Source organism: Panthera tigris, chromosome A1, assembly GCF_018350195.1.
Source record: "Panthera tigris isolate Pti1 chromosome A1, P.tigris_Pti1_mat1.1, whole genome shotgun sequence".
In the NCBI taxonomy this organism is placed as follows: Eukaryota; Metazoa; Chordata; class Mammalia; order Carnivora; family Felidae; genus Panthera; species Panthera tigris.
In genome coordinates, this window is record NC_056660.1 from 189244063 (window position 1) to 189271858 (window position 27796).

Genomic DNA, 27796 nt, shown 5'->3' on the forward strand with positions numbered 1-27796 from the left:
GGTTGTCGCCAGGTGGAAGGGCATCCACCAGTGGTCTGGGGACTGACCCTGAACTGAGTGCCAGCCTGGCCCATGTCCTGTGATCTGACGGCATGGCTCAGCTGCATGGGACATAGAATTGGTGTGGCGATGACTGAGGATTCAGGCTCTTGGTTGGCTTCCAGCTCTCTCGAGGCCACATTTTGCCTTTGACAAGGAGAATTTAACGCCTATAACATGATCACTAAGGTTTATTGCCGGCCACTCTGGGCCAGGCACCCTGCACTAGGTCCTTGATGTACTGTATTCTCACAGCCACCTTGTGAGGTAGAGACTGAAGACACTGGAGGTCTGAGAGACGTTGTGAACTGTTTGCATCGCTGGCAGGTGTGGGAGCTTGTGTTTAAATCTGGCCTGGCTGTGCCAAAATGCTTGAATTTAATTATTGGGCTGTCCTGCCTCGAGGTGGGTGGAAGGTGGAGCCAGAGAATATGCAGGAATGGGTTAGCTGTCTCCTGGGTCACATCCTTGCCAGCTGGGGATCAAAGAACAACTACAAGCAAGTGTGGTCCTGGTGATGGATCACTTGGATTGTTCTATAGGCTGATGCCCGAGATTTCTTTTTTTTTAAAGATTCTATCTATGCCCAACGTGGGGCTCAAACCCACAACCCCAAGATCAAATGTCACGCGCTTCACTGACTGAGTCAGCATGGCATCCCGTGATGCCCGAGATTTCTGATTGGCCCCGCTTTGCTTTGGGGGGGAAAGAGAGAGCTCCTGGGTCTGCAGCTACATAGCTTATACCCTTCCTAAGACCTTTGCGGAACCTGGCTCTGCCCTGGGGATCTTCCCTTCTCTCTGTTCTGACCAGCTTCTCTCTCTTGAACTATCGGGGAAGAGGCTTGGAGGAGCGCGTCCCTCGTTATCACCCTGTAGGGGAAAGTCGTGGTTTGTGCTTCAGTGCTCCCACAGCTGTGTTGGCCTCGTAGATGCTCTGGTGCGCCTACTTATGAAACACTCTGCTGGCACCTCCCAACTTTTACTTCAAGCCTCTCTTCACAGTTTGTAATTAAATCTTTGTATGGCTTTTTAATTAAGATTGGCTATCACAAGCCTGTAAGCCCCAGGAAGGCTGGAGCTGTGTCTGTTCGCTCCTTGCTGTGTCTCCCGGGCCTGGCTGGGGGGCCTGGCTCATGGCGTGGTGCTCAGCAGCTGTCTGTAGTCACGAGGAGTCCAGCCAGGTCGGGACGACCAGATGGCTGTGAGACACAGCAGTGAGAGAAGAGCATCAGAGCTCCATGCATCCATGGATACAGGTGCCAAGTCAAGTCTGATCCAGACACGCAGGGACTCAGGGGAGGTGGGGAAGAAGGAGGGCTGTTGGATTCCCAGGGCTGCCATAGCAAAGCAGTGTGAACTCGGGAGTGTAAAACGCAGTTCCGGAGGCTGCAAGTCCAAAATCACAGTGTCAGCAGGGGCCAGGCTTCCGCTGTGGTCCCTTGGGAGGAATGCTTCCTTGCCTTTTCTAGTTTCTGGTGGCTCCTGGCAGAGTCTGTGGTGCTGCTTGGCTTATAGCTGCATCTCTCTAATCTCTGCCACTGTCTTCCAATGGCCTCTTCTCTGTCTGTCTGTCTGTCTGTCTCTCTGTGTCCTCTCCTCTTTTTCTAATAAAGAAAAATGATAAAGTCCAGTGTGACTTCATCTTAATTTAATGACATCTATAAAGACCCCATTCCAAATAAGATCACACTCAGGTTCTGGGTGGACACACATTTCAACTCTGCGGGGCAGCCACAGAGGTGACCCCAGCCAGTGTTTCCTGTGGTCACATGTCCTGGAAAGAGCTCTGAACTAGACCTGAAGTCCTGGCTTCTCTGACTAGCAGGGAAACCTTTGGAAAATCTTTTTGCTTCTCTGAATCTCAGTTGCTTCATCTGTTCAGTCGGGATGATGACATCTGCCCTGTCCCACCTCCCAGGACTATTATGAGGATCAAATAAAATTGTGGCTTGGAAAGGTCTTTGCAGAGTGTAAGTTAAGATCTATATAATCATCCCTGACCTTCACGAGACATTAACATCGCCATGCTCATCAGTGTCCTTTGGCCTGACCACCCCCCTTTTCTCCTTGCTAGGACCACTGCTTTTACCACGGGACAGTGAGGAAGGCAGAACAGTCCAGTGTCACACTCAGCACCTGCCGGGGAATAAGGTAAGAGGCCCTGACAGTGCTGGCGGAGCACCTGGCACTCTCTCTAGAAATGTGGTAGGGCTGGCCCTGGGCAGGGTCCTTGAGAAGCTGTCCGTTGAGAGTGTATGCCAGCCAGTTCTAAGAAGGGCTGAGCTTGGGAGAGAAGAGGGGAATCCTTGATGATCCACATTTTCACTTGGATTGAGCTCTCTCTTTCTTGAGGAACTTGAATTTATTATTATTTAGGGATGGTGAAGCCAACAGGCCAGGAGATGACTGCCATTGAAAAAATAGTTTATTGTACTCAAGATCCCAAGAGGAGGGGCACACCACATAGGGAAGCATACGGGTCAGTCAGGGGGCAGGGTGTGGGAGATGGGAGGATGTGGGCAAGAGTCTTTACTGTGGTTTCTACAGGAAGAAACAGGCAAAGCAGGGTAAGTATGTTTAGCATTGGCTACTTGGAATAATTCAGTGGGATCTGAGGCACAGGGGCTCTTCCCAGTTGTCTGGAACCTGGCCCTGGGGTGACCAGGGTAGGGGGATAGGGGCCCAGAGGGTGAGAGCCTGAATTTGAAACTTGTTTACCATCCTGGGAATGGGCCGATCCTGAGAAGGGCAAGTCCTCAGCTGTCAAAGAATCAGAATATGGAAAATAAAAGACAGGGTTCATACACTTGAAATGAGTGTGAGCACTTATTCCCACTTCTCCTTTGCTCTTCTCTGGTAGAAGTACTTGTAGGCGGTAAGAAAGGAAATGGAAGAGGAGAGGAGAAGAGAAAGGGAAAGCAAGGTCATTTTCAAGAAGGTCCAACTAGGTCCTTGTAAAGGTCCACTGGAAAGAGAATGGCTCTTCATTCTCTGAGCCAGACTCCCTGGGTTTGAGCCAGGAGCAGTTGACCAGCTGGGTGACCCTGGGCCTCAGTGGTCTCCTGTGTAACATGTGGATAAGGGGGAAATGTCCCTAGTGTCACAAGGATTGAATGTGTTAATAGATCTCTAACGTTCAGAACTGGCTGGCATAAAGTAGCACTTAACAGCCTCCTGGCCCCTTGCTTCCTAGGTGCCCCGTTAGAGGGGCGATATTGACACCACCTGGGAGCCTCTTCAAAATGCAGTATCTCAGGTCCCACCCAGAACAAGTGGATCACAATCTACATTTTACCAAGATCCCCAGGGGATTCGTGTTCACATTACAGTTTGTACCTGAGAATACATGTTTCACAAATACTTGTTTCTCTCCTCCAGCCTATGCTAGTGCTTTGCATACAGCAGGATCTACACATGTATGTTGAAGTAATAAATATCATTCATTTAGACTCTTCCCACTCTCTCCTTCTTTTTGGAAAAGAGATGAGGATCTGAAAAACCTGTATTCTAATTGCCAATACTACGGGTTTTACAATTGGGTTTTAATTGCCTATACTACGTGGCACCTATACCCAATGTGTTGATGAATTGGCACTATGGGGGAAAAAGGGGGCAAAAAAGCCCTGAGTTGTAGTATCCGCCAATATGCTGGTAGAACTACTCCCACCATAACCAATTTAAAGCTATGAACGTGACGTTACTGAAGGCAGCTTTGGGAGGTATGCACACGATGGGCTCCCATGAATTAGTAGGAAGTGTTTCCACTGGGTACCCTTCCTCTCTGTTGGTCAGTTCATTCAGTGACTGTTTCTTTCATTCAAATTAATATCGGGTGCCTACTCTAAGCCCATGTCCTACACAGGTAGAGGAAAGACAGACATTGAAAAGTAATTTTCTGGGCCCTCAGTTTCCTAATCTGTAAAATGGGCGTTGATGATAGGCATGGTAGACCGTGTTAAGTGCTATGTTAGCTCTATAGCACTCTACAGACATACGGGATTATTATCATTTTATAACAGGGAAGCCATGCTAACTAAGACTTAACCCAGGCTCACATGCAAGTGCAAGGCCCCTCATGCTGCAGATCCCATGTGTTTGTTTATAAATTGGACCATGTCTCCTCTGTAAGGCCTCGTGTTGAGTCTGCCGGAGGGAATTAGGCAGGAAACAAGCTTTGGCTGGGAGACCATAACTGTGGCTCCAGATCCCCTGCTCAGATGACCTGGTTGAGCCAAACCAACTGGTCTCCCAGTGGTGTTTACAGGCCCAGCCACCACCACCTGCAGTCTGCAAGTAAACAATGTGTCTCCCAAGAAGGAAGAAAGGGAACATGCAGGTGTGACTTGCTTCTCTCTTCCTCTGTCTCCATGGTCTGGAGCAGTGGGAACTTGGCTTGGACTCTTGCAAATCATTCCCGCAGCCGTGCTGACAGGGGGAAACCGGGTGAGCCGTCCATGTGTTTCTATTTTGCATGCTTCCCTCTGGTGCAGTCCACCCATCTGACTTTTCCAGCCTTCTCACTACGCACCTTAAGAACTTATGGGTGTCTGTGGGCCCGGCTGACCTCAGAGCCAGAGACGCATGCCAGATGTCTCGATTCAGACTCTAGAGAAGGAGAGGCTGCAGCAGCCTTCTAACCCACGTAACCCCCAAGTCACTCCCCAGGCTCATAAAACGATGCTGCCATGGAAAAAATCTCCATCGTGATTGTGCTTCCCTCCCGGGAACATGCCCCTCGTGATTGGAGAAAATAGGTAGGACTTATACCAAATGGAACCTTCAGGCTGATAATAGAAATACAGAGGTGTTCACCTGAGTTTCCAGATTGTCGCTGGGCCCCCTCGTCTCTCCAAAACAGTACTTCGGGTGACTTTAATTGAAGCAGTAATACATGATCATAGTAAAAGCAAATTCGAATAGTACAAAAGAGGGTATAATGAAGGACAGGTTTCTTTTTCACCCAGGATTTTCAGGTTCCTCCCTTCCCAGAGGCAGCCATTGTTACCAGTTATCTTATTTATCCTTTTAGAAATACTTTTTTCAAAAAAAGAACATTGATATGTAATATAGTGTTTTATAATCCCATTTGGGCCACTGACACCTTTGAGAATCACGTGGCAGCTGTGGATACTCATAAAATACACAAGTGAAATACCATTTCACTAGGGATGCTGGGTGTCCATGCCCCCGAAGCCTGTCTCTGATCAACGACTCATCCTCTAGATGTCTACCTGACTTTTCACATGTACAAATGCTTTGCAAAGTAACACAGTATAAATGTGAGGAGGGATGATTATTTGTGAAGAAATCTAGAGAGTACTGAGATGAAGTGATCATGAGTGAGTCTGTGGGTTCTGGGAGATACACTGTGTGTGTGTGTGTGTGTGTGTGTGTGTGTGTCCCTAGCTCACTGTCATCAAGAGAGGTATTGATTGCAAAAAAACATTTTTTTAAGTTTATTTATTTATTTTGAGAGTGAAAGCGAGGGGTGCAGAGAGCGAGGGAGAGTCTTAAGCAGGCTTCGTGTGGGGCTCGATCACACCAATTGTGAGATCACGACCAGAGCCAAGATCAGGAGTTGGACACTCAATCGACTGAGTCACCCAGGCACCCCAAAACATTTTTTTTCCTCAGTGGTAAGTTGTTTCTTTTTAAAGAAAATGCTTATTAAAAATTATTATTGTACAACTAGTGTGTTAAACATTCAAACAATCCAGAAGTATCAAGTTAAAAGAATTGCAAGTTCTGTATCCTGTTCCACGGTTCCATCCAATTGCATCTCCATGTATAATCACTGTTGGGGGTATACATAAATGCAAGGCACACCCGTGTGCATACCTGGTGTTTCTTAATCCAAATGAGGTTACCCGTGTGCATAACATTCTGTAATTGTTTTCCAACTTAACATTATATCTTAGACACATATAGATCTACCTCATTCTTTGCATGGCTGCATAGTGTCTCATGTACGTGTGTCTGGCAAGTTCATATACAGAGAAGGATATACAATAAATCATCTGTGGTTTTTATTTGATGCTTCACTCCTACAGTGGCTCTGTCCTCAAAACTCTGGGGCCCCCACTGACTGTGGTTATACCTTACTCCTGCCCAGGACTCAAGTCTGTGAGAGAGGCCAGGGAGAAAGAATATGAGATTAAAAGTGAATGCAAGATTATGTGTGCATGATGGGCTGGAAGGAGCTCAGAACTTAGAGTCAAGGAACCTGTGTTTGAGACCTAGCTCCACGCCTCCTGGCTGTGTGATCTCAAGCTTTCCCCTCCCCAAATCATTTTCTCCTTGGCTTTACCTTGGCTGGGCTGGCACCTCCCATGGGCCTTACTCAGTTTTACAGACGTTGCTCATGGTGCAAGGGCTGCGGGTGGGCGGTGGGGGTGGGGGCTGGTGTCAGGATCCCACTGGGGAGTGAGGAGCCTGTTGATCACAAGACTGGGCTCTTCCCCCTGGCTCTAGCTACTGACCTTGACAAGTTCCTTCTTCTCTGGGCTTTGGTTCCTCTCATCTGAAAAAGGAAGGTAGATCAGATTACGCAAAGGGCTCTTCCGTGTTGGAAGTTCTGTGTTGCAGAGAGAGTGGACAGTCTCAGGGAGCTGGGCACCTGGGGCAGGAGGAGGTGGCTCATAAGTACATGGCAGTCCATCCTTGTCTTCGCTTTGCCAAGGAGTGGCATGGCCTTTCCCTTTTGAATATCTGGCCTTCCTTCTGAAGAACAGACAATAAATGCTACCTGTGTATCAGGCACAGAGTAAGTCTTCACAGGGCAGTACCGTTCAGTCATGACAGGTGTAGATTCCGGACTCAAGCCATTCCTGTTTTAAAACCTGACAACTCAGGGGACCTGGGTGGCTCAGTCAGTTAAGTGTCCAACTTTGGCTCAGGTCATGATCTCACGGTTTGTGAGTTCAAGCTCTGCATTGGGCTCTCTGCTGTCAGCACGGAGTCTGCTTCAGATCCTCTGTCTCCCTCTCTGTCTGCCCTTCCCCCACTATCTTTCTCTCTTGATCTCTCTCTCTCAAAAATAAATAAACATTAAAAAAATTTTTTTAAGAACCTGACAACTCACTTTAATTTTCTAGTGTCAGTTTTCTCGCTTATAAAATGGGAATAATCATGACATCATTGGTGGATTTACATTAGGTGATGAGTGCAAGCTCCTTGAGAGCAGGGACTCTCTGATCATGTTGCATCCTCAGCACCTAAAACAGCTCCTGGCACATAGTAGGTTCAATATACCTGTGTTGAAGGGCTACCGAATGGCTGCCTATTCGTTCAGTCAATTATCCCAGCCACAGTGTGAGCCAGCCAGCATTATTGACTTAGCATAATGCTAGTAGACAGCAGAGCCAGAATTCAAATCCAGATGTGTCTCCCTCCTGAGCCCACACTCTCCACTTGTGCCTTGCCACCCTATCCCGGAGGGCGCACGTCACCTATATGCCTTCTGCCTACTGTGCTGCCTTTGATGTTCCCAGTAACTTTTTCTCCTTGGACGGAGACTGGGGAGGGAAGAGGGAAAGCAGGGTAACAGGGTGGTTACCTCTTAGAGCAGCTCTGGATGTAAGGACATGGGATGTGTCCCCTTGGGTTTAGCTCCGAATGGACACGTTCCCAGGAAGCAGTTTGTGCCTGGTTCCTTCAAGGGTGCATTTGGGTAAGTCCTGTGGTTGTTCAGGAGTTAAACATGAATCGTTCGCTGCTACCTGCCTGTCCTGCCCTGCCTGGGTTCCTCTGTATAATTTCATTTATATCAAGCTCCTAACAATGAGAAATAGGCTGGAGAATGGAATGGAGGATAGCGTGTGAGGTCCCAGCCACCCAGCCTCCTGGGCCCCCCTCCCGTGCCCTCTGGCTAAGCTCTGCTAGTGCTTACATTTAGCAAATTAGATCAACTGAGGCTCCTGGAAAGATAAATGACCCATAGGTGCTCAGGGGAGAGCAGCTAGCAGGATTTGAGGGTGGTGATAGGGGAGGCCCCAGAAACTAGAGTCTCAGAACCCACCCCCCCACCCCCCCACCATCTTCAAAGCTGGTGCTCACTATAAAGTGCTCGGTCTTGTGCCAGCTTCTCCTCCAAACCAGGCAGTCTGGGAGGATTGCAACCGTGCCACAGGGTGAGTTACCAAGGAACACAGTAGGGAGGAGGGGAGGGAAGTGGCCTGGAGTCTTACTGCTGGAAGGACCTTTGGTGTCCTTCTGAGCCTGTGTTTCTCAAAGTGTAATCTGCTCACTCCCTGAAGCAGAATCGCCTGGGGCTTTGTGAAAAGACAGGCTCCTGCCCCCAAGCCTGGGCTGCGGGCCAAACTTCCTGAGTGTAACTGCACAGGGAATTACCGGGGGACTTGTTTACAGTGCAGAAGCTCTGGCCTACAGAATCTGAGTCTCCTCCATCTGTATTTTTAATACACTCTGTAGAATATTCTAGTAGATAGCTCTGAGAGCTCTGATCCTTGAGGTCTCTGACCCATAGGTTTGGAACTTGCTGATGGAGGCAGACGATGGAGGCAGACGGCATAGAGGTTAAGGGCATGGGGTCCAGAGTCTGCCAGACCTGGCTATCTAACTTCCCTGGGACTCAGTTTCCTCATCTATAAAATGGGACTCATGATGGTACCTTATAACACTGATGAAATGAAAGTGATGATTGTATGCACAATGCCTGGCATATGGTTAACTCTCAAAAAATGGCATCTAAAAATGAAAACTAGACTAAATGCCTCCTTTGTCTTCTTATCTCCCAGCAGACTGATATCTTACTTCAGACAGGCCAAGCACACCTCAGGGAGAGTTTCTGGTGCCTGTTACTTAACTGAGAATATCTTTCTGATCCACTCTACAGGGCTGTTGTGACAGAGGCAGTGTGAGATTATGGTTAAGGTTGTGGGAACCAGACTGCTTAGGTTCTTACTACCTGTGTGACTTTGGGTCGGTTTATTATCCTCACCTAGCCTTAGTTTCTTATTTGTACAACAGGGATAACATTTGTAAAGATCAGAAATGTTGGTGTGAATAATAAAATACTCAGCACAGTGCCTGGACTATAGCAAAGCCTCTATATAGCCACCATGATTATTATTACTCACCATGCACCAATCTTTGACTTGATCTCTGTTCTATTTGGCCCAGAGGCTTGTTCAAATGATGCCTGGTCAACTACACTGGAACTTTCACTGGTTCCTGTGTGGAACTTTCCACTCACTGGGTATTATCTTCATAGCCACAAACTGATGCACACAAAACCATCATCTGATTTGCGGTCAAGCCCTCTGTTTCCAATGTTTGGAGCCATTGGGAGAAACTGAGGTGACGGGAGGGGCCTTGGTCAGTTGAGATGAGAAGAAAGCTTGGGAACAGGATGCCCGCAGTGGCTCTGCCCTCTGCCCTTTCCTGTCTGGACTCAAGAGCGGATGTGACCCTTGCTCTTCACCCCACTCCCACCCCCAGCTGTTCAGGGGGCACCTTGGGTGTCCTGCTGTGGGGCTGGTCCAGGATTGCTGCGTCAGCCTGGGTGAGGCCGACGGGAAGTCATCAGGCTCCCTGGCACCGGAGTGAGGTCAGCCAGGGATGGATTCCAGGAAGGCTGCTGCTGATCAGAGGCTGGCTCTATCTCTCCCACAAGCATCGCGGGCTCTTCCCAAAGGGCAAAACCTGGGCAGGGCTTTGATGGGGTGGAGGCGGAGGTGGAAGCCAGGACAGCCAGAGAGAGGTCCTGCCAGTTTGGAGTGGCAAAGACTGACTTGGAGATACTTTAGCTTTTGAACATTCTGGAGAGAGGAGGGCCTGAGGTTTTGGAGCTCGTGAAATGCTGCTGATGCCTCAGGACCTCTTGCTGAGCTTCTTCCTCCCCCAGAGTCCTGACGGAGTGCATTCTCTTGCTATAGTATTCATCTCACTGCATCAAGGATGGCAAATACCTGCTATGTGGGCCTCTACTCACCCTTCCATTGATTATTTGTGATAGTGATTGATAATAAGTCATGGCACTCTTTCTCCCCTTGTGGAGATAAAGCTCTCAGAAGCCTCATTGACGTAGCAGTCCCAGGCAGCTGTGTCTAATCCATCAGTGTTAGGAGCGATGAAATCTTTTTGCGCTCTCTGTTATATACTCTAGTGATTTATTCCCATGTTTAGAATCTAAGCTCCGTGGGGGCAAGCACTTTGTCTGTCTTGTTCACTTTTCCATCCTCATCAACTAGTCTGATGCCTGGCACATAGCAGGAGCTCAGGAAATACTTGTGGAATGAATGACTGCCCTCCAGTGAGCTGTGAATTACTCAAGGACAGGGATTATATCCAAATCACATCTAGTACAGATTAAGGATTCATTGAGTGAAAGAATATAATGAATGAACACATGTCCTTATTCTGAGTTCAATCGTTGTTTCTCTAACCAAGAGAAAAGAGTAATCACATGTCCTTGGTTGTGGACATCATTTCACTAAAGAGTGGCTTTGTTGTGGCTAGTAGGAATGCCATTGGTAATGCCTCTAGCTTTGGTTTCTGTACACAAAAATTTAATCCATTTAATCATCTGGAGTCCTGTTAAATTAGTAAATTATTTGCATTTACACATGGGGAAACTGAGGCTTGGAGTGATTTTATTTTTTTAAGAGGTTTGTTGAAGTCCATCTGACAGCTTAATGTTGGTGCTGAGACCAGAACTTGGGCCTCCTCACCCCTAGACCAGTGTTTCTTTTCCGGTCACCATACCATTTTTTTCTGAGTCTATAAAGTTTTGACTTTTGATTTGTCATATGCCATGTTTGAGTTTGGGAGGCTTTTGGGAATCCTGGTCTCACCATCCTTTCTATTATTAACTGTCCCAGGTGAGCCTTTTTGGAATCTTTGAGCTTTTTCATAATAAGCTTTTAAAACCTGAAATTGTGTGCCACCTTTCATATGCATGTGCATTTCTCTGGAGAGGAAGTCTAAGTTTGCATCAGATTCTCACCAGAAGTCATTATGCATGACCCATAATAAGGTTAAAAACCAACGATCAAAACCAACATGTCATTTTGCATATGGGGAAACAGGCCTGAGCAAGAGACTTTTCCAGACCATAATCTTTGACCAGAGATTCTATTTCTCCCATTGACAGAGGACTGATTATGGTGAGAAGTAACCTCAGCTACATCATCGAGCCCCTTCCTGGCAGTGAGGGCCACCACCTCATTTACAGATCTGAACATCTCAAGCTGCCCCTGGGGAACTGTGGGTTTGAGCACTACAAGTCCACCACCAGGGACTGGGTCCTTGAGTTTACGAACCAGACCAAGAAAAGACCTCGCAGGGTGAGTCTCAGTGCAAGAGTCAACCTGGGGGTAGGCTTGTCCCCTCTGAGGATCCTTACTTTGGATCCAGGGGTATTTCTAAATTAAAAGAGATGGCCAAGAAGGAGGAAATTACCTTTCTTTTATAGTCTAAGTTATTATCTTGTTCACTGCTGTGAGATACTCTTGTATTGGATGGGATGAATTGGATGGGAAAAACACTATGACATTTAAAATACCCTGAGATGCTGGTTTCAGAAACTTTAAAATGTGAGAAAAGAATTTATGCCTCCCTTTTTGGAATAGCCACTTAACCATATGCACAAAATGCTTGTATTTATGTATACTGAAAATAGAGCTATGTGGTTTAAATGCTTTTTGGGAACTTGACTTTCAGCATGTTCCCTCACAGTATGTTGGCCTATGTACTAGCAAGCCCGGCTCATTACTTTTTGAATATAAAGGACTGGACTGATAGTCTCAGAGCAGCCCCAATGATAACCAAGATGTCAGGCAGAAGGTGTAGTGAGAGTAATGGCGACTGCAGCCAGAATGGCTCTAGTGCCAGGTGTAAAGTTAGTAACCAGCACTGCTTATTAACTAGCACTATTTCTTAGTAGTTTTTTTTTCAATATATGAGATTTATTGTCAAATTGGTTTCCATACAACACCCAGTGCTCATCCCAAAAGGTGCCCTCCTCAATATCTTAGTAGTTTTTCAAAATGAGGAAACGCTCATCATTTCTACAGCTCTGATCTGCATATATCTCTTTCTTAGATGAAAAGGGAAGATTTACACTCCATGAAGTACGTGGAACTTTACCTTGTGGCTGATTATGCAGAGGTAAGGGGGAGACAGGGGTTTTTGTTTTTGTTTTTGTTTTTTTACAGAAAAGCACTCTTTTGATAGCTTCCATTCCAGGCTTCAAACTACTTTGGGGGAAATGCTGAAACATTGATCTTTCCCCAGTTTGTCATGTGATTTTGGCCTTAAATCTGACCAACGGCTGTTTTCGCCATTTTGAACAGTTGGGGGGCTGGGGGGAAACAAGGAAAAATCTCTTCTGGCTCCATACATTAATCAGATAGAAAATCAGGCAACTAGTGTTATTTAGATAAACATTTCTTAAACTGAGTCTGAAGATCTTTAGGTTTTGGTGCTTAATCTTAGGGAGTCCATAAATTCTCTATAGAAATTAAAAAAAAAATTTTTTTTTTTTTTGCAAAGACAAAAAGTGTATTTGCAATCATCTGATTGAATATAATTTTCCAGCCCATGTGTGGGTCCGTTTTTGTAATCGTGTTCGTGCCAAATGAGAACCATGGTTCTCAAAGCATCAGCAGCATCTGGGAACTTGTGAGGTGCTAATTCTTGGGCCCCACCCCAGACCTGCTGAGTCCTAATCTATGGGACTGGGGTCCAGGAATCCAATGTTTTAACAAGCCCCCTGGGTGACTCTGTACACAGGCAAGTTTGAGAACTACTGACCTAAGGAAAAGCTGTCTGCCTAATTCTATATTTCTCAAATCATGCCAGGTTTTCATGAGCCTTGGCTTCTAAGATTTGGTGAACACTTGTCTCTCTCACTCTTTCATTTCATTTGTTCATCAGCGATATCATGATTTTCTCTTATATGTCAAGCACAGTGCTTGGCCCCAGGAGGTTAAGACAGACCTGCCCCTGACATCAGAGTTTATGGTAGGAGCACAAGAACTCTATAGTTTCAAGTGTGGTAACTGCCAGGATCGGTCTTTATAGTGGATCAGAGCCAAGATAATGAGAAGTGCCCCATGGTGTGGGAATTGGGGTAAGCTCCCACGTGGTGATGTTGAAGCTGACACCTGAAGAGTGGTTTTCAGGTTTTAGAACCCATATTTGCCTAAATTCGTCATATTTCACCCCCAGTTCTCAGTTCATGTAGTGACTCACCCACAACTAAGCACATCTGGGTATGGAAAGGCACGACGAGCTGAGTACTCCCCATGTTCTAACACTGCCGCCTTGCCTGGGGATCCCCCAGAGCTCTGTCTGTCTCATTCCCCATCCAGATGGTACAGTTACCAGCTCCCCGGAAAGAACTCATCCCAAGGTGGCTTTACCTAGTCCATAATCCCAGAGCACAGATTGTGGAGCAGTGCAGGTTATGGGAAGAACACTAGGCTTCGGGCCTGAAGAGCCACCTTCAAGAGTATTAGTGGCAGGAGCAGGTGGCCTTGCACTGCCTTAAAGGACAAGGAGTTGTTAATGGGGCAGACAAGTGGAGGTGAAGGGCATTCCAGGCCAAGGGGACATCATGTTCTGCTTTGAGAAGAATTTAGCTTTGTAACTGATGTCAGTATTGGTTTCTCCAGCAGCCTTTCCTTTTTTTTTTTTTTTTTCTTTTCTTTTTGTTTTCCTTTCCAAAGACTGGTGTATGTGTAGGGTAGGAGAGCAGTGTGGGGAGAAAAATCTAAAGCTGATTTAAAAACCGAGGCTCCACCGTCATGGGGAGAGGTAACAGATGCTGGCCCCTGCCCAGCAGGACTGCCTTATAGTGAGAGGGCTGCTGGAAAAGAGCTGAGTTCCTCTGACTCCAGGACATTTTTCCATTTAAGCTTTTATTAGATGATCTGAGATCATCTAATACAGTGGTCTTGAAACTTTTTTTTTTTTAGCCACAGAATCTTTTGTTCAGATGAAAGCTCCTGGTACCCTGCTGCTCTAATGTAAAGGTGGGGTGATCCTCCCCTCTGGCCCTGCACTCGCCACAGTGGAATCTTGCTTCAGGGTTCTAAAACCTACTAGGTGCGAAACTCTGGAAGCTGAAGAAGTGGGGGTGGGGTAGGTATTGGGTGGGCACCTTTAGTCTCTTGACCTTCAGGGTCACAGCAAACCCCCAAGAGGAAAAGTGGCTCCCAAGGTGCATCTAGGACTGGGGTGTGGTCTAGAGCCATCTTCCTGTTCCAGAGTAGAGAGCCTCCAGCACCAGCCTCATAGGCATTGATGATAGGCGGTGATTCGTGCAGCCTGTGGATCGGGAATATGCTCATTTCTCAGCGTCCTGGGCTTTGAATGATTCACTGGAGTGGGATGTAATCAGCCAGGCTGGGTTCACAGCCTCACAAACCCCCCGCCTCCCCACACCACTCCTTCCTGACTCCCTTTTCAAGTGATCTCTCACCCTCTGCAGGCAGAAATGTATCCCTGACAATTAATTAATCTGAGAGGTTGGGAAGACAAGGCAGGGCAGGGCTGCCTTATCTGTGATTTACAACCTGATGCTGAGACAGGCCAGGCTCCTTCTCTGGGCTCTGAACTCAGTGCAGGGAGCAGAGTCGCAGAGAGAGAGAGTTGTTGCAGTAAAAATGACCAGGCAGCTGCTCACTCCCTGGGCCTAGGTGGGAGGGCCTGGGGTGGTTCTCTGTTTATTCAGTCCTCAAGTGAAATGGGAAATATAGGCGGGGAAAGTGCAAGATAGGATGTTGCAAGATGATGCAGGATAGTTGTAAAAACAGGCATGCAAAGTGCTTTCATATTCTGGTCAGAATGTGGGGTAGTTGGGAAAGGCCAAGTGATGATCCTGTTTTACTTCCTGTGTCACCCTAGAAAGTATTGAGATATTTCTTTCTTTAGATCAGGGGTCCGCAAATTATAGCCTATTGCCAAAACCAGCCCACCACATATTTTTGTAAATAGAGTTCTACTGGAGCAAATGCTCCCTGCTGTGTGTATTGTCCATGGCTGCTTTTGAACTGCAGTGGCACAGTGGAATAGTTGAGATGACACAGTGTGTCTGCAAAGCCTCAAATATTTACAATCTGGCCATTTGCAAAAAGTTTGCTACTCCTGCTTGAGACTTTTAGACAACATGGTACATTACTTAAACTACCGTGGTAACATCAGGCAGCTGTTTGAAGATAGGATTAATATATTTGAATATTAATATATGTGAAAAACAATGAAATCTGATGTTCAAATAAATATTCGGTAAATGCTACAACACTTTCTCTGCAGGAAGACCAATTTAGAAATGGGAAGACTCCATAAAGAGAAACTTCAGGATTCACAAGTCATAGGTCCAAGTCATGGGGCTTTGCATTAAATTTATCTCTGTAGAAGGCAACGGTGAGGTGAGATGATTGACTGTTCTGATGAGTAACAGTCCTAAGGAAGCCCAGGAAAGTCCAAAAGCAGTGGGAGAATAAGAAATGGTGGGTTTCTCCCCTGTATCATGGCTGGGACACACGCCCGTGCCAAGAAATACCCCAGAGTGTTTTATCTGGCTGTTCTTTGTGTTTTTTGCTTGGATATTTTTGCAGGATGGGGTGGAGGAAGGATGTGAAGGGTTGGAATTGAAGTAACGTATATAAGTGTGTATATAAGATAAATCACATAGGTTTTTATACAACAATAGCAGTGTACAGGACATGCCCATAATTTGCAAATTTAGGTTGCAATTGTAGCAAATTTATCTTTACACTGTGAAGCTTTCCTTCATCATTGCAGCTGAAAGAGATCTATCCCATTCAGGCAGGAATGATAAATGCGAGGCTACACACTGAAATGTCTCCCTCCTGGTACCCATGGCAGACATTTATAATCGAGCACAGCACTCCTACTGAACCCCATGCAGTCTCAGAATTTTTGTAGAAAGGCACTGCCATCAGTCTGAGTGGCATGCCAGATGAAACCTGTTTTCCAAGGGCTTATAGTCCTGGTTGCCAGCACCCATGTGTGTCGTTCATGTGGCCTCATGCAGTATTTATGTACCCATTTTAATTGTGTACTCCTTAAATACAGAATCTGCCATTGTTGTTATTTCTGGCTCTCTTTCTGTTTTAATTTAAGGTCCTCTAGACCAGTACCAGGATCTCACACACTGTGTCCTACCTCGTCCCAAACACAATGCCTTGTCATCAAAGACATTCAGCAGCTATTTGATCAGTGTTGATTGATCACATGTAGGGAGCCCTCATGAGATCCCTGTGATGGTGGCTTCATGTTGGGGTGATGACCAAAGCAAGGATCAGATTGGTCCCACTTCTAAGCCCCAATGAGAGTTTGCAGGAGACCTGGTAATTTGGAGGACAGAAGAACAGATTTGATTTCAAGGGCTGGAGGAAGATAATTCAGTTCACTACACAACTATTACATGCCTACTGTGTGCCTGGCACTGAACTGATAGTTGGGGATACCAAGATGAATGTGACCCAGGTTCTACCATCCCTGAGCTGAAACTGTATGTAGGGGCAGGGAGGAGGAAGTCATATAAAAATAACTGCTCATAGAAGACTGGAGAAAATAAAAGCTAATTGAAAGACAAGAAATGGGGCACAGGAAGGGGTCCTGGGGTCTCACCTAGCTCTGCTTATTCCATTTAGTTTCAGAAGAATCGCCGAGACCAGGATGCCACCAAACACAAGCTCATGGAGATCGCCAATTACGTTGATAAGGTGAGACCAGGTGTGTACTTTGTGGGAAAGGTGCCAGCACCTTAGAGGTGCTGCAGGGTAGGAGATCACACGGCCCCTGAGCTGCCTCGTGGATTGGTCACCCAGCCAGTTTCTGAGAGGCAATAGCAATGGTATAGAGGCTCAGGGTGGTCATGACAAAGCCCTCAACTATGTGACCTTAGCCAGGTAACTTACCTTCTTTGGTTTGCAGTTTTGTTTTGTTATGTTTTTAATTTGCAAAGTAGAGGGCGTGGCTTAAACCAATGGCCTGCAATTATTTTTGTTTTTCTGGTGGAATCCTTCTTTTAAATGAAATCTTAGGACGATGTCTAATATAAAAGTCAGACGAAAACAGACTGCTCTAAACCAAAGCAAGGGTGAGGATCTGAAGTGATGTCCTCTCGATTCTTCCCCTCACCCCTGCAATGGTTGCTGGGTAACCTAGTTTAAGAATGCTTTAAGGTTCTCTGAGGTTCCTTCCAGGTATAAAGCCCAGAAATTTTCTGACTTAGGGGAGAATTGAGGTAGGTCAGCATGGGAAAGTACAGGGCCTTAAAAGTTGAGTGGGTTGTTTTGGGCAAGCTGTATAGTCTCCATCTGTAAAATGATTCTAAAATTATTTGTCTCTTAGAAAGTCTTTGTGAATGGTTAACTTTCCTTGATCAGGCCCTTTTAAACATGTCCTTAGGAAATACCCAAATTCTTGAATTTTCCTAGAGCAGGCTGGTCGGGGACTGGGAAATACTTTATGTGAAACTGCAAACTGCAGTGGAAAAGATAAACCTCTTGATAGGCTAGTAGTAAATAGTTTTTAAAAGTAGATTTTAATATGTTTGAGGTCACAGGTCTCTCGAGAATCTGAAAACATTTATTGTATGGTTTCAGGGCACTCATAGCACTTCTGAAGCTTAATTCTGAGCCTGTTAGGGATTCATGGATCCCAAGTCTACAGGGGAAATTATTATTACTATTTTTTTGCCCACTAATAGATAAAGAAGATAACTTAAATTTTTTTTATGGATTTTCAAGCAAATTTGCTAGTGTTCTGAAGTCATCAGGTGAGAGGGTCTGGGGTCTGTGTTTTTGTTTTGGCCTAGATGGCTCCAAAAACACTGGTCAGTGACAGGTGAAAGTCAAACATCAGCATTTCCTGGAAGGAAGGACTCCAGGGACACAGTTCAGTCCTCTTTCTAGCTCTTAATTCACTCAACAATAACATTCAAGTGATTCTACATCCCAAACACTCAACATCTGGGAAAACAAGAAAAGCTTGTTTCCTGGGGGGGATACCAAGGAGGCAGATCCTGCTGTCACTCACATGACATCTATTGTTCTGGAGACTCAGCAGGTGGGAGGCCTGGCTGGGTCTCCCCTTCGTGGACTCCAGCTGGTCTGGGTGGTAGAACCAGGGTTGCAGATGAAAAGTGGAAGAGAGGGGACACCAAACCCCAGCCCTTACTCAAAGCCCCTAGCCTTGCTAGCTGGTCCCTTCCGTTGAGCACTCTTGGTTTTCTCCTCAGCAGCTGACTTTAGTCACTCCAACTGGGGTGAGGGAAGGCAAACCTACTTCTCTGAGGCTTGCTGACCCAGCTACTTGAACTGAACTGTTGTTGAACTAAAACTGGAATGAATCACACTAATTTGCTGAATCATGAACCCAGTCCAAAATGTTTTTTCCTTAACTGTGAAAAAGCCAAGTTTAAGTCCTTAAAAGCTCCCTCACGAAGCAAGTTCAAATTGGAATCCAAACCCTTTGTTTTCTGTAATGATCAACCTGGCACAAAACTGGAAAATCAAAATTTCCTTTGAAATCTACTGATATTTCACTGAATCTGGAGCCCATCTTACAGCACAACTTCCGGCGGGGGGCAAGATGATTCTCTGGATGTGTTAATATGCCAGCACTTAACCAGTGAGGGTCTTGAGTGACTCTGAGACCTGATCTGATAACCTGGGCCTTAATCCTGGCTCCACCGTCCTCCCTCTGAGACTTTGGGCAAGTTACTGACTTTTTCTAAGCTTCTGTGCTTGGTACATAGAATGTGCTTGATAAACATTGGTGTTAGGATTGTTTTTAGTTGCTGCAGCCCCCGCGGGTTTTGGATTAAGATAGTATCTTCTGTTCATGTGATCCGGGTTTACATGCATTGTTTTTATTTTTTTCAAAGTTACTGCCTCAAGTGATCTCTAGGGTAGGCCAAAGAATCCCTTGAACATACGCCTTCCAGTAGTGCTTAGCTTTAAAGAAAACCCTCTTCCTGTTTACGTACGTGAGATGAAAGACACTGTGTCACAAAGGTAAGGTGTAGCTCTAATCTGAAGGATCCTGAGAGTCAGGTCTCATTTATAGACTCTCAGGCTCTCTGGGTTGGTCAGAACTCTGAAGGTTATCTGGACTTTTGCGGACCAATGCTGGCAACCTGTTTGTGGTATTGTTGACAAAGCCTGAAAACCTCCAGTGATGGGAAAGGAAACTTTTGAGAATAAGCGTTCTCTCTCTACTTGTATATCATTTATACCCATTCACTTCCAAAAGGAGTGGGAGACATCACACAATAATCCATATACAATTTGGCATATCCATACAGCGAAATACTATTTAGCAATTTAAAAGAATGATAAACTGATACAGGCCATGAGATGGATGAATCTCAAAAACATGCTAAGCGAAAGAAGCCGCAGACACAAAAGACCACATATTCTGTAATTCTGTTTATAGGAAATGTCTAGAAAAGGTAGATCTATAGAGACAGAAAATAGGTTTGTGATTATTTGGTTCTGAGGGTGAAAATGGGAAATTACTATAAATAGGCATGAGGGGCCTTATTGGTATGATGAAAATACTCTCAAATTGGATTATGGTGATCACTTTACTTCTTGGTAAATAAACTAAAAATATTGAGCTGTATACCCCCAAATGGGTGGATTTGATGGTATTTAAATTATACCTCTGCATACAAGAGGAATTTGGTATGAGAGAACTTTCTAGACACATATAAAACAGGTAAGTACCATGTAAGGAATTGGGGGAGATGACTCCCAGGCAGCTGGACCATAGGTGCTTATTTACAGACAATGGCAGAGCTTAGCTCTGAGCTTACTCGTGACTAACTTCATTTAAAAGCTTTTTTCCTATTTTAAAATGAAAGGGGTCTTACGTGTTTTACCTACTGGATGAGCCCCACTGTAGGACTGAGTGAAACAGCGCTGATCCTATCTGTGCGTGAAAGCCCTGTACATGTTTGAAAGCAAGTCTGTGTCCTGTCCTGTCTCTAAGCTAAGTCACCCCAGCTCTGCCACCAGAATGTTGCGCATTGTGCTCGGGATCTCACTAATCCCTCCTGAAAAAATGTGAATAGCCACACCTGTTGCCTCCCTGTCCTTAGAGGAATGTGCAGAAGAGGAATCTGGTATCTGAGTGCTTAGGCTAGGAAGGGGCTTATAAATCTCAGGTGGTGCTGACGGAGGAGGCTGTGGCTTTTCTGTGTGTGTTTTCAGTTTTACCGATCCTTGAACATCCGGATTGCCCTTGTGGGCTTGGAAGTATGGACTCATGGGAATATGTGTGAAGTTTCGGAGAACCCCTACTCTACTCTCTGGTCATTTCTCAGTTGGAGGCGCAAGCTGCTCGCCCAGAAGAACCACGACAATGCACAGTTAATCACGTGAGTAGCCCTTTTCCATATAGGTTGCCTCAGCCCCGGCTGCACCCCCCTGCCTGTGGGGTGTGTGTGTGTGTGTGTGTGTGTGTATGCTGTCTGCCCTCCCCCTCCCCCCAGTGCTGAGTACTGGGAGTACTGGCCATTTTGCGTCTCTGGTCCAAATAATTACTTATTTCTCAGACCTGTGCTCTGCCCCCAGCACACCCAGCAAAATATTAAAACCCTGAGAGGCATAACAACCCCAAGAAGTGTTTACAATCTAGATGAAAAAAATTAGATTTACACATATTCAGTTGAACATCAGAACCGATTGGGTGTGTATTTGGGAGGTGACTGACTCTCATTGGCTGCTCTCAAACAGATTTTCTAAGGGGCTCACTGTGGTCTTCTTGGTGCTTTGTTTTAGTATGCATACTAATCTCCCAAAGCAGTAGCAGGAGGGAGCCTTCCTTAGGTCGTCCTACACTTTGTTCCCAGTGGCCCAGGGCTGACAGCCTGAACTCATGCAAGTGGCAGACAGTGCAGGAGCTGTGCGATTGGTGGGAGGGAGACATTGGGGTGGGGTGGGGGAGTTGTGTCGGAATATCTTCAATCCCCGAAAGAATAGACACTGTACAGGGGTCGTGGTGATACCTGATGTCCCCCTGGGGGTGATTATACGGTATTTTTAGTGTTGGCATCCAAAGGTATTCTGACACCATTATAACAAAAGGCACATACATAATAAAACTATTTTCCTTTTGTTCCCTAAAAAATCTCTCTGAATCAACAATCATTTAAACATTTGTTCACTCTTAAAAAGAAATGGAGAAATAACTACCAAAAATCTGGACTCTGATTATTCACAATGATACATTCACCTAGGAAGTTTTTGGGTTTTGCCTGAATTTTGGAAGCCTGATGTCCTGCTTTGGGAAAGATCTTGAATCCAGTAGGACTTCCTTAGAGCTATGTCTAAGTTTATAAAATAACCTGTGGGGCTTCATATAAATTTGCATGTATTTTATGTATTCTTTTCTTATAATCTTTTTTTTTTTTAATTTTTTAAGTTTATTTATTTATTGTAAGAGAGAGACAGAAAGAGGGAGAGAGAGAGGGAGACAGAGGATTCAAAGCAGGCTTTGCTCTGACAGCAGAGAGCCCAATGTGGGGCTTGAACTCACAAACAGTGAGGTCATGACCTGAGCTGAAATGGGATGCTCAACTGACTGAGCCACCGAGGCACCCCTCTTTAATTTTGTTTAATGTGTATTTATTTTGAGAGAGAGAGTGGCGGGAGGGGTAGAGAGAGGGAGAGAATCCCAAGCAGGCTTCATGCTGTCAGCTCAAAGTCCAAGTTGGGGCTTGATCCCACAAACCATGGGATCATGACCTGAGCCAAGACCAAGAGTGGGATGCTCAACCAACTGAGCCACCCAGGCGCCCCTATTTTATGTATTCTTTTGCAGATTGTTTCTCTGAAGAAGAATTTGGCTTCAATACAGCAGACATTTATTAAGTACACCCTATGTGTCAGATTCTATGCTAAGTTCTGGTGACCCCAAAATAAATAAGGCCATCTTGGCTCTCAAAGATATCATGGTCTAGATGAGAAGACAAACATGACAATATGAAAGTACCACATAATGAATTTCTCTGTAGACCTTTAAATAAATTACATGTTTATAGCATGCATGAGAATACCAGTGTTTTATTCATCCCTTCTCCCCTGCCCTGGATGGATACAGCTGAGAGAGGGATGTATTGAACTGGGGGAATGTAGCTGGCTGTTGGAAGATTAGGATCACAAATTGCAAAACAAAGGCAGAAACAGCTCATCTTTGCACCCAGCTGCACTTTGTGAGGCTCCTGATGGGACACATCTGTTTCCTTGGCTCGAAGTGATGTGGAAATGAAGCATCAGCCCCCACAGCTGCTGCCCAATCCCCCCACCCTACCCCCATATGCATACCACAGAGCCGGGGATATGGCACAGGACCCTGGCAGCTGGCGGAAGTGGTCATGAGTCACTTCAGCATCAGAACCTGTGCCACTCTTCCCTCAACCCCTCCCTCTGACCTTTTCCTCTGCAGCAGGAATGGGATGCAGCTTTACAAGACCTGCCCATTTCCTTCCAGGGAATGGGCATATTTGTGGGAAAAAGGGACCTTTTGCTCTTTCCACTTCTCTGGAGCAGTAAGAGAATAGGTGAGAGGAAGCAAGAGGTGTGGTGACCTGGAAGTTGTCCAGTTGGCTTAGAATACCAGGATCTCTCTCCTTGGGAGTGATCTGGAGATGTCAGCAGGGCCAAGGAACAACCGTGATGGCCACCTGCTCCTGGGCACAGTGGAACAGCCCTCTCAACTCCCATCTGAATGGCCTTCTCTTGTTCCCTCGTCCAGGGGTATGTCCTTCCACGGCACCACCATTGGGCTGGCCCCCCTCATGGCCATGTGCTCCGTGTACCAGTCTGGAGGAGTCAACATGGTGAGTTGATCAGCCAATATATTGATGCTGCAGAAGGCAGAAAACTGCCTCATAGGATAGGAGGTCATCTTGTGAAAAAAAATTTATATTTATTATTTCAGGAAAAACAGTTGATCAAGTAGGGAAGTTACTTAAATTTTTTTTAAAATGTTTTATTTATTTTTGAGAGAAAGAGAGAGACAAACTATGAGCAGGGGAGGGGGAGAGAGAGACACACAGAATCCGAAGCAGGCTCCAGGCTCCGAGTTGTCAGCGTAGAGCCTGACACGGGACTCAAACTCATGAACTGTGAGATCATGACCTGAGCCAAAGTCGGATGCTTAACTGACTGAGCCACCTAGGTGCCCCTAGTAAGGCAATTGTTTAAAATGAAGTCATTAAGTTCTAAGAGATGGAGGTACCCAAGGATGAATTTTCATTTACTTATTTTTTTTAGTCAATTTTTTATTAGAGTGAGAGTGGGGTGTGAGTGGTGGAAGGGAACAGAGGGAGAGAGAGAACCCCAAGCAGGCTCCACACTGTCAGCAGAGCCTGCATGAGACTTGATCTCACAACCCTGAGATCATAACCTCAGGTGAAATCAAGGGTCAGATGTTTAACCAACTGAGCCACCCTTGTGCCCCTGAAATTTTCGTTTATTATACTTTATCCCCAATTTTCAAACTCAAGAAAAAACTGTAAGTGATTATGTTACATCCGGTGATGTCACTAGATCCCTCATGTGTTCCAAACCAGGGGCTGGAGAATAGTAAGATAATAGAGATAAATATTATTTATCCTAGGTCTTGTGTTTTTATGCCTATCATTATGAAACAAGAGCTTGTCTCAAAGTCCTGGTTAGGAAATTACTGCCTTCTTTTGAAATTCCCTCTGGCTTTGTGGGACTGTTTTGAATATTCATTTCTAACCTGTGGGGAGTTTGTCCACCCATCTGTTTGTCCACCCCTTTATCCATCCGTATTTATACACAGATGTAGCATGACAGTTAAAAGCACAGGCTTTCATAACCAAGTTTGTATGTGCTGATCGTGGCATCAGTGGAGAGCTTTGAGGCCCGGCTAAGAAAAGACAGGAATAGGGAGTAAGGAGAGCTGTCTTCTTGACCTGAACTCTCCCCTTGGGCAGGACCACTCTGAGAATGCCATTGGCGTGGCTGCCACCATGGCCCACGAGATGGGCCACAACTTCGGCATGAGCCATGATTCTGCGGATTGCTGCTCGGCCAGCGCAGCTGATGGCGGGTGCATCATGGCAGCTGCCACTGGGTGAGTCAAGCAGCAAGGTGAGGAGAGCAAGAGCGTGTGAGGATGGTACAACACAAGTGTTCCTCCCAGTTGGCCCTAAGAGCCTCTGTTATACCTCTTGTGGGGGCCTTGGAGAGAAGTGCGGTTGACAACAAAGACCTTGGAAGAGAACCAGGAAAGTAAATGTGTGCGAGGAGCACTAGGTCTGTAGCAGGCGATTTGGTGCTGGTGAAACCCTAGACAGACTTCATTTCTGTCTTAGGGTCTTTAGCTGTAAAATTGGCTCGACCACATGTGTCTTTTTCACTTCATGAATTTTTGAAGAGGACCCATTTTGAACAGCCCCAAAACTTAAGTCCCTCTGTCCCAAGGGAATTTGGGCAGTGGTGACTGAAAGTTCTGAGGTAGCCTCCACAACAAGAGAAAGGAAGGGGAGCATCTATGCCCACATAATGACTCCTCAGGGAATTTACAGACTGCATGTACCATGAGGAAGAAGAACAAGCCAGCTCTGTCTCCCTGTATTTTACAGTGAAGGATTTTTTTAACCCAAGCCTTTGAGAGAGAATTCTGGTAGCAGCCACAACTCTTAGTCACAACTCTTAATATTTAGTATCTGGGCTCATACGGTGGAGAGCACTGGGTTCTTCTAAGACCTGAGTCACTCTTTGGAAGGCATCATGATGGGAGTTTGTGCTCCCTGTACCCCAAACCATTAGAGCCTGCTTGTGCTTCTTAGAGAACGGTGTTCCAGTGTCTCCAAGAGGAAATGCAGTTTTCTTGGAGTTTCATTGCCAGTGTTTGTCCGTCACTTCTTAGCTGTGACATACAAAGGATGATGTTGACATGCAGGATACAACTCCATGGGTCATGCTCAAATCCCTAAGAGCTCGTGGTTAAGTTTATCCCTTTCTCAATCTAAAAAGCATATTTGTAGTCATATGGTTGAGAGTTATATTAATTATGACTCTAATTCATTTTTAAACTATATGCAAATATACTACTAAAGTAGTTTAAAAACTACTAAAGTAGTTTAAAAACTGTTGGCAACAAATTCCTTGTGACACAGCTGACAACTGAAGGGGACCCTCCACTGTTTAACTTTTTTTTTTTTTTTTAATGTTTTTATTTATTTTGAGACAGAGAGAGGCAGAGCATGAACAGGGGAGGGTCAGAGAGAGAGGGAGACACAGAATCCAAAGCAGGCTCCAGGCTCTGAGCTGTCAGCACAGAGCCTGACGCGGGGCTGGAACTCACAGACCGTGAGATCATGACCTGAGCCAAAGTCGGACGCCTAACTGACTGAGCCACCCAGGCGCCCCAAGCTTTTAATTGGTTTGGAGAATTAGATACCTCTTCCTTTAGACTCACATTGCGGTACTGACCTGCCACTAGAGAATATATGACTTCTGATTCTTTTTTTCCAATAGCAGGACTCAGAACCTTTCATGATCTTGTGATAAAAACTATCCATTTGTGGATTGGCTGGTTGAGTTTGGAGTGTTGCCCTGCATCCTTAGAATAGAGGTCATCAGATCACTGACCTAATGAAGAAATCTAACCCATGATCTTGGCCTTTTTTGGTTTGGTCTTTTGTCCCAAGAAAATCTCCGGTTAATATCAGCTTTAGGAAAAATTTGAGTTGGCTAGTATTTTATTCAGCTCTAAGGCTCAGACCTATTGTAACACATTCATAACCCTTTATTTATTTCAACCCCTTCCTACAAAGGGCAGAAATCGCTGCTTCTGATTCTCAAATACCTCCTCCATGCACAGTGAGGGGGAAAAAAAGAACATTATGGGGTGGTTAATATTTCTTAATGCTTAGAAAAAATTGTAAGATAATGTATCAGTGATGTTCTGAGGGAACAGAATGCATGTAGGAGACTATAGGGGTCTGAGTCTAGGTGGAATCAGCCTTATGGGCAGCAGGATTAACACTGTTCTGGCTGCTTGATGCCCAGATTCCCAACTAACTCCACCCTTATTCTCTGCCAGGCACCCCTTTCCAAGAGTGTTCAATAGATGCAACAGGAAGGAGCTGGACAGGTATCTACAGTCAGGCGGTGGGATGTGTCTCTCCAATATGCCAGACACCAGGACGCTGTATGGAGGCCGGAGGTGTGGGAATGGGTACCTGGAAGATGGGGAAGAATGTGACTGTGGGGAGGAAGAGGTAAGGTGTCTTCGTAGTGCTAGTGGGAAGGGAAGAATGTTCATTGGTTTTAAATCTTAAAGTCAAAGAGAATGCAACTGAACACTTCTTAGTCATAGGCATCTCCCACATACACATGGCTATCAAAGACCCTATCACAAATAAGATGTGGAAAGTAAGCTTTCAATAGGGACCATTTATGTAGACTCTCTCAGTTTGAGGTTGGCACTGTTGGTGTCCAAGTCAGGGTGGAGTTCTTCCTGTGAGAGTGTGGTCTAACCAAAACCCATAATCTCCCCAGTAGAGATTATGTAACCCCAGTAGAGTTACAGATGGCCTCCTTGGTCCTCCAGCTGCACGGAATTTCTTCTGGAGACCACATAGCTGGATATATGAACTTGAACCTGGGCTTTGAGGTTGCTTAAAATAGCAAGCTTGCACTTGCTAAATTCTCATTATGTACTGTGTATCCTGAAGAAGAGGTAATTGAAAGGAGATGTAGGAAGTACCGTTAGGTCTGGAAAGGGCTTCTAGGAGGAAGAAGGAACAGAACTGTTTGTGTATGGGCTCGTTCCTTCCTTCTGATCTTCCAGATGAGTCGAGGGCATGCAGCATAGCTCTATCATTTTTGGCAGATGTGTGTTGTTCTGCAAAAAGCAGAACTGGATAGTTTCATGTCTATTTTCTGAAGGATGAAATATGTACGTTAACATATGCAAAATAGTAAAGTGTGGAGGGGAGACTGAGGGTGTGTGTAAGACTGATTTTATAGCCTTCTCTATGGTTTGATTTTTGTTCTTAAGGTCAGCACGTAACTTTCATAATAAATCAAGAATTAGTTAAAGGCTCTGCCACTCTCACCACCATAGTTCAAAGAGATCAGTCCAGACCCATCAGAAAGGAGGGAGTTGCCCCTCTCCATCATCATGGAGGGTCTAGTGGGGTTGAGGAACAGTCCATGAGTGTGCTCAGCCACTTGGCTTATGTTCAGAGCAGCTGCTTATTCAGCAAATATTTACTGAGTGTGGGATACTATGTTGGGTGCTAGGGATAGGATGGATAGCAAAAATAGATGTGGTTCCTGTCCTTGTGGAACACATCGTCTATTGGAGGAAACACACACTGACCAAATAATTGCGAAAGTGTATGAGTACAATCCGTGCTAAGGGCTTAGGAGGGCCAATGCCATTGTGCTGTGAGCACTTGCAGTATGAGAGGAGCTGCTCTACTCAGGTAGGAGTGTGACTTCTGGAGTTACTAAGGAGGACAAGGAGAGAGGGCACATTTTAGCTAGAGGAGGAAGCATGCCCTGAAGCGGGAGAAGCACAGTCTGCCTGGGGCCCAGGATGGTAGGAGATTAATGGAAGGAAAGTGTCCTTATTCCTTCTCCTAGGGAAACAAGCAGATGGGCATCGTAGTCAGGCATGGGATGCATGCCTCCAACATGCTACACCTGGACCATTATGGTTATGATATGGTTCATAAGCATGGGACAAGCCCCAGGCAGACA

At 45.6% G+C, this 27796-nt stretch overlaps 1 protein-coding gene across 1 annotated transcript in view; it reads left to right on the forward strand.

Annotated features, from left to right (window-relative positions):
• The window catches only part of ADAM19 (ADAM metallopeptidase domain 19), an 81179-nt gene that overhangs the window by 36360 nt on the left and 17023 nt on the right, over nucleotides 1–27796 (forward strand). Inside the window, exons 5-12 of the mRNA XM_042993687.1 lie at nucleotides 2116–2192; nucleotides 11155–11347; nucleotides 12105–12170; nucleotides 16688–16759; nucleotides 20258–20424; nucleotides 22803–22887; nucleotides 24013–24152; nucleotides 26130–26307. Of these exons, the coding sequence (XP_042849621.1) occupies nucleotides 2116–2192; nucleotides 11155–11347; nucleotides 12105–12170; nucleotides 16688–16759; nucleotides 20258–20424; nucleotides 22803–22887; nucleotides 24013–24152; nucleotides 26130–26307 (978 nt within the window). The remainder of the gene's footprint in view (nucleotides 1–2115; nucleotides 2193–11154; nucleotides 11348–12104; nucleotides 12171–16687; nucleotides 16760–20257; nucleotides 20425–22802; nucleotides 22888–24012; nucleotides 24153–26129; nucleotides 26308–27796) is intronic.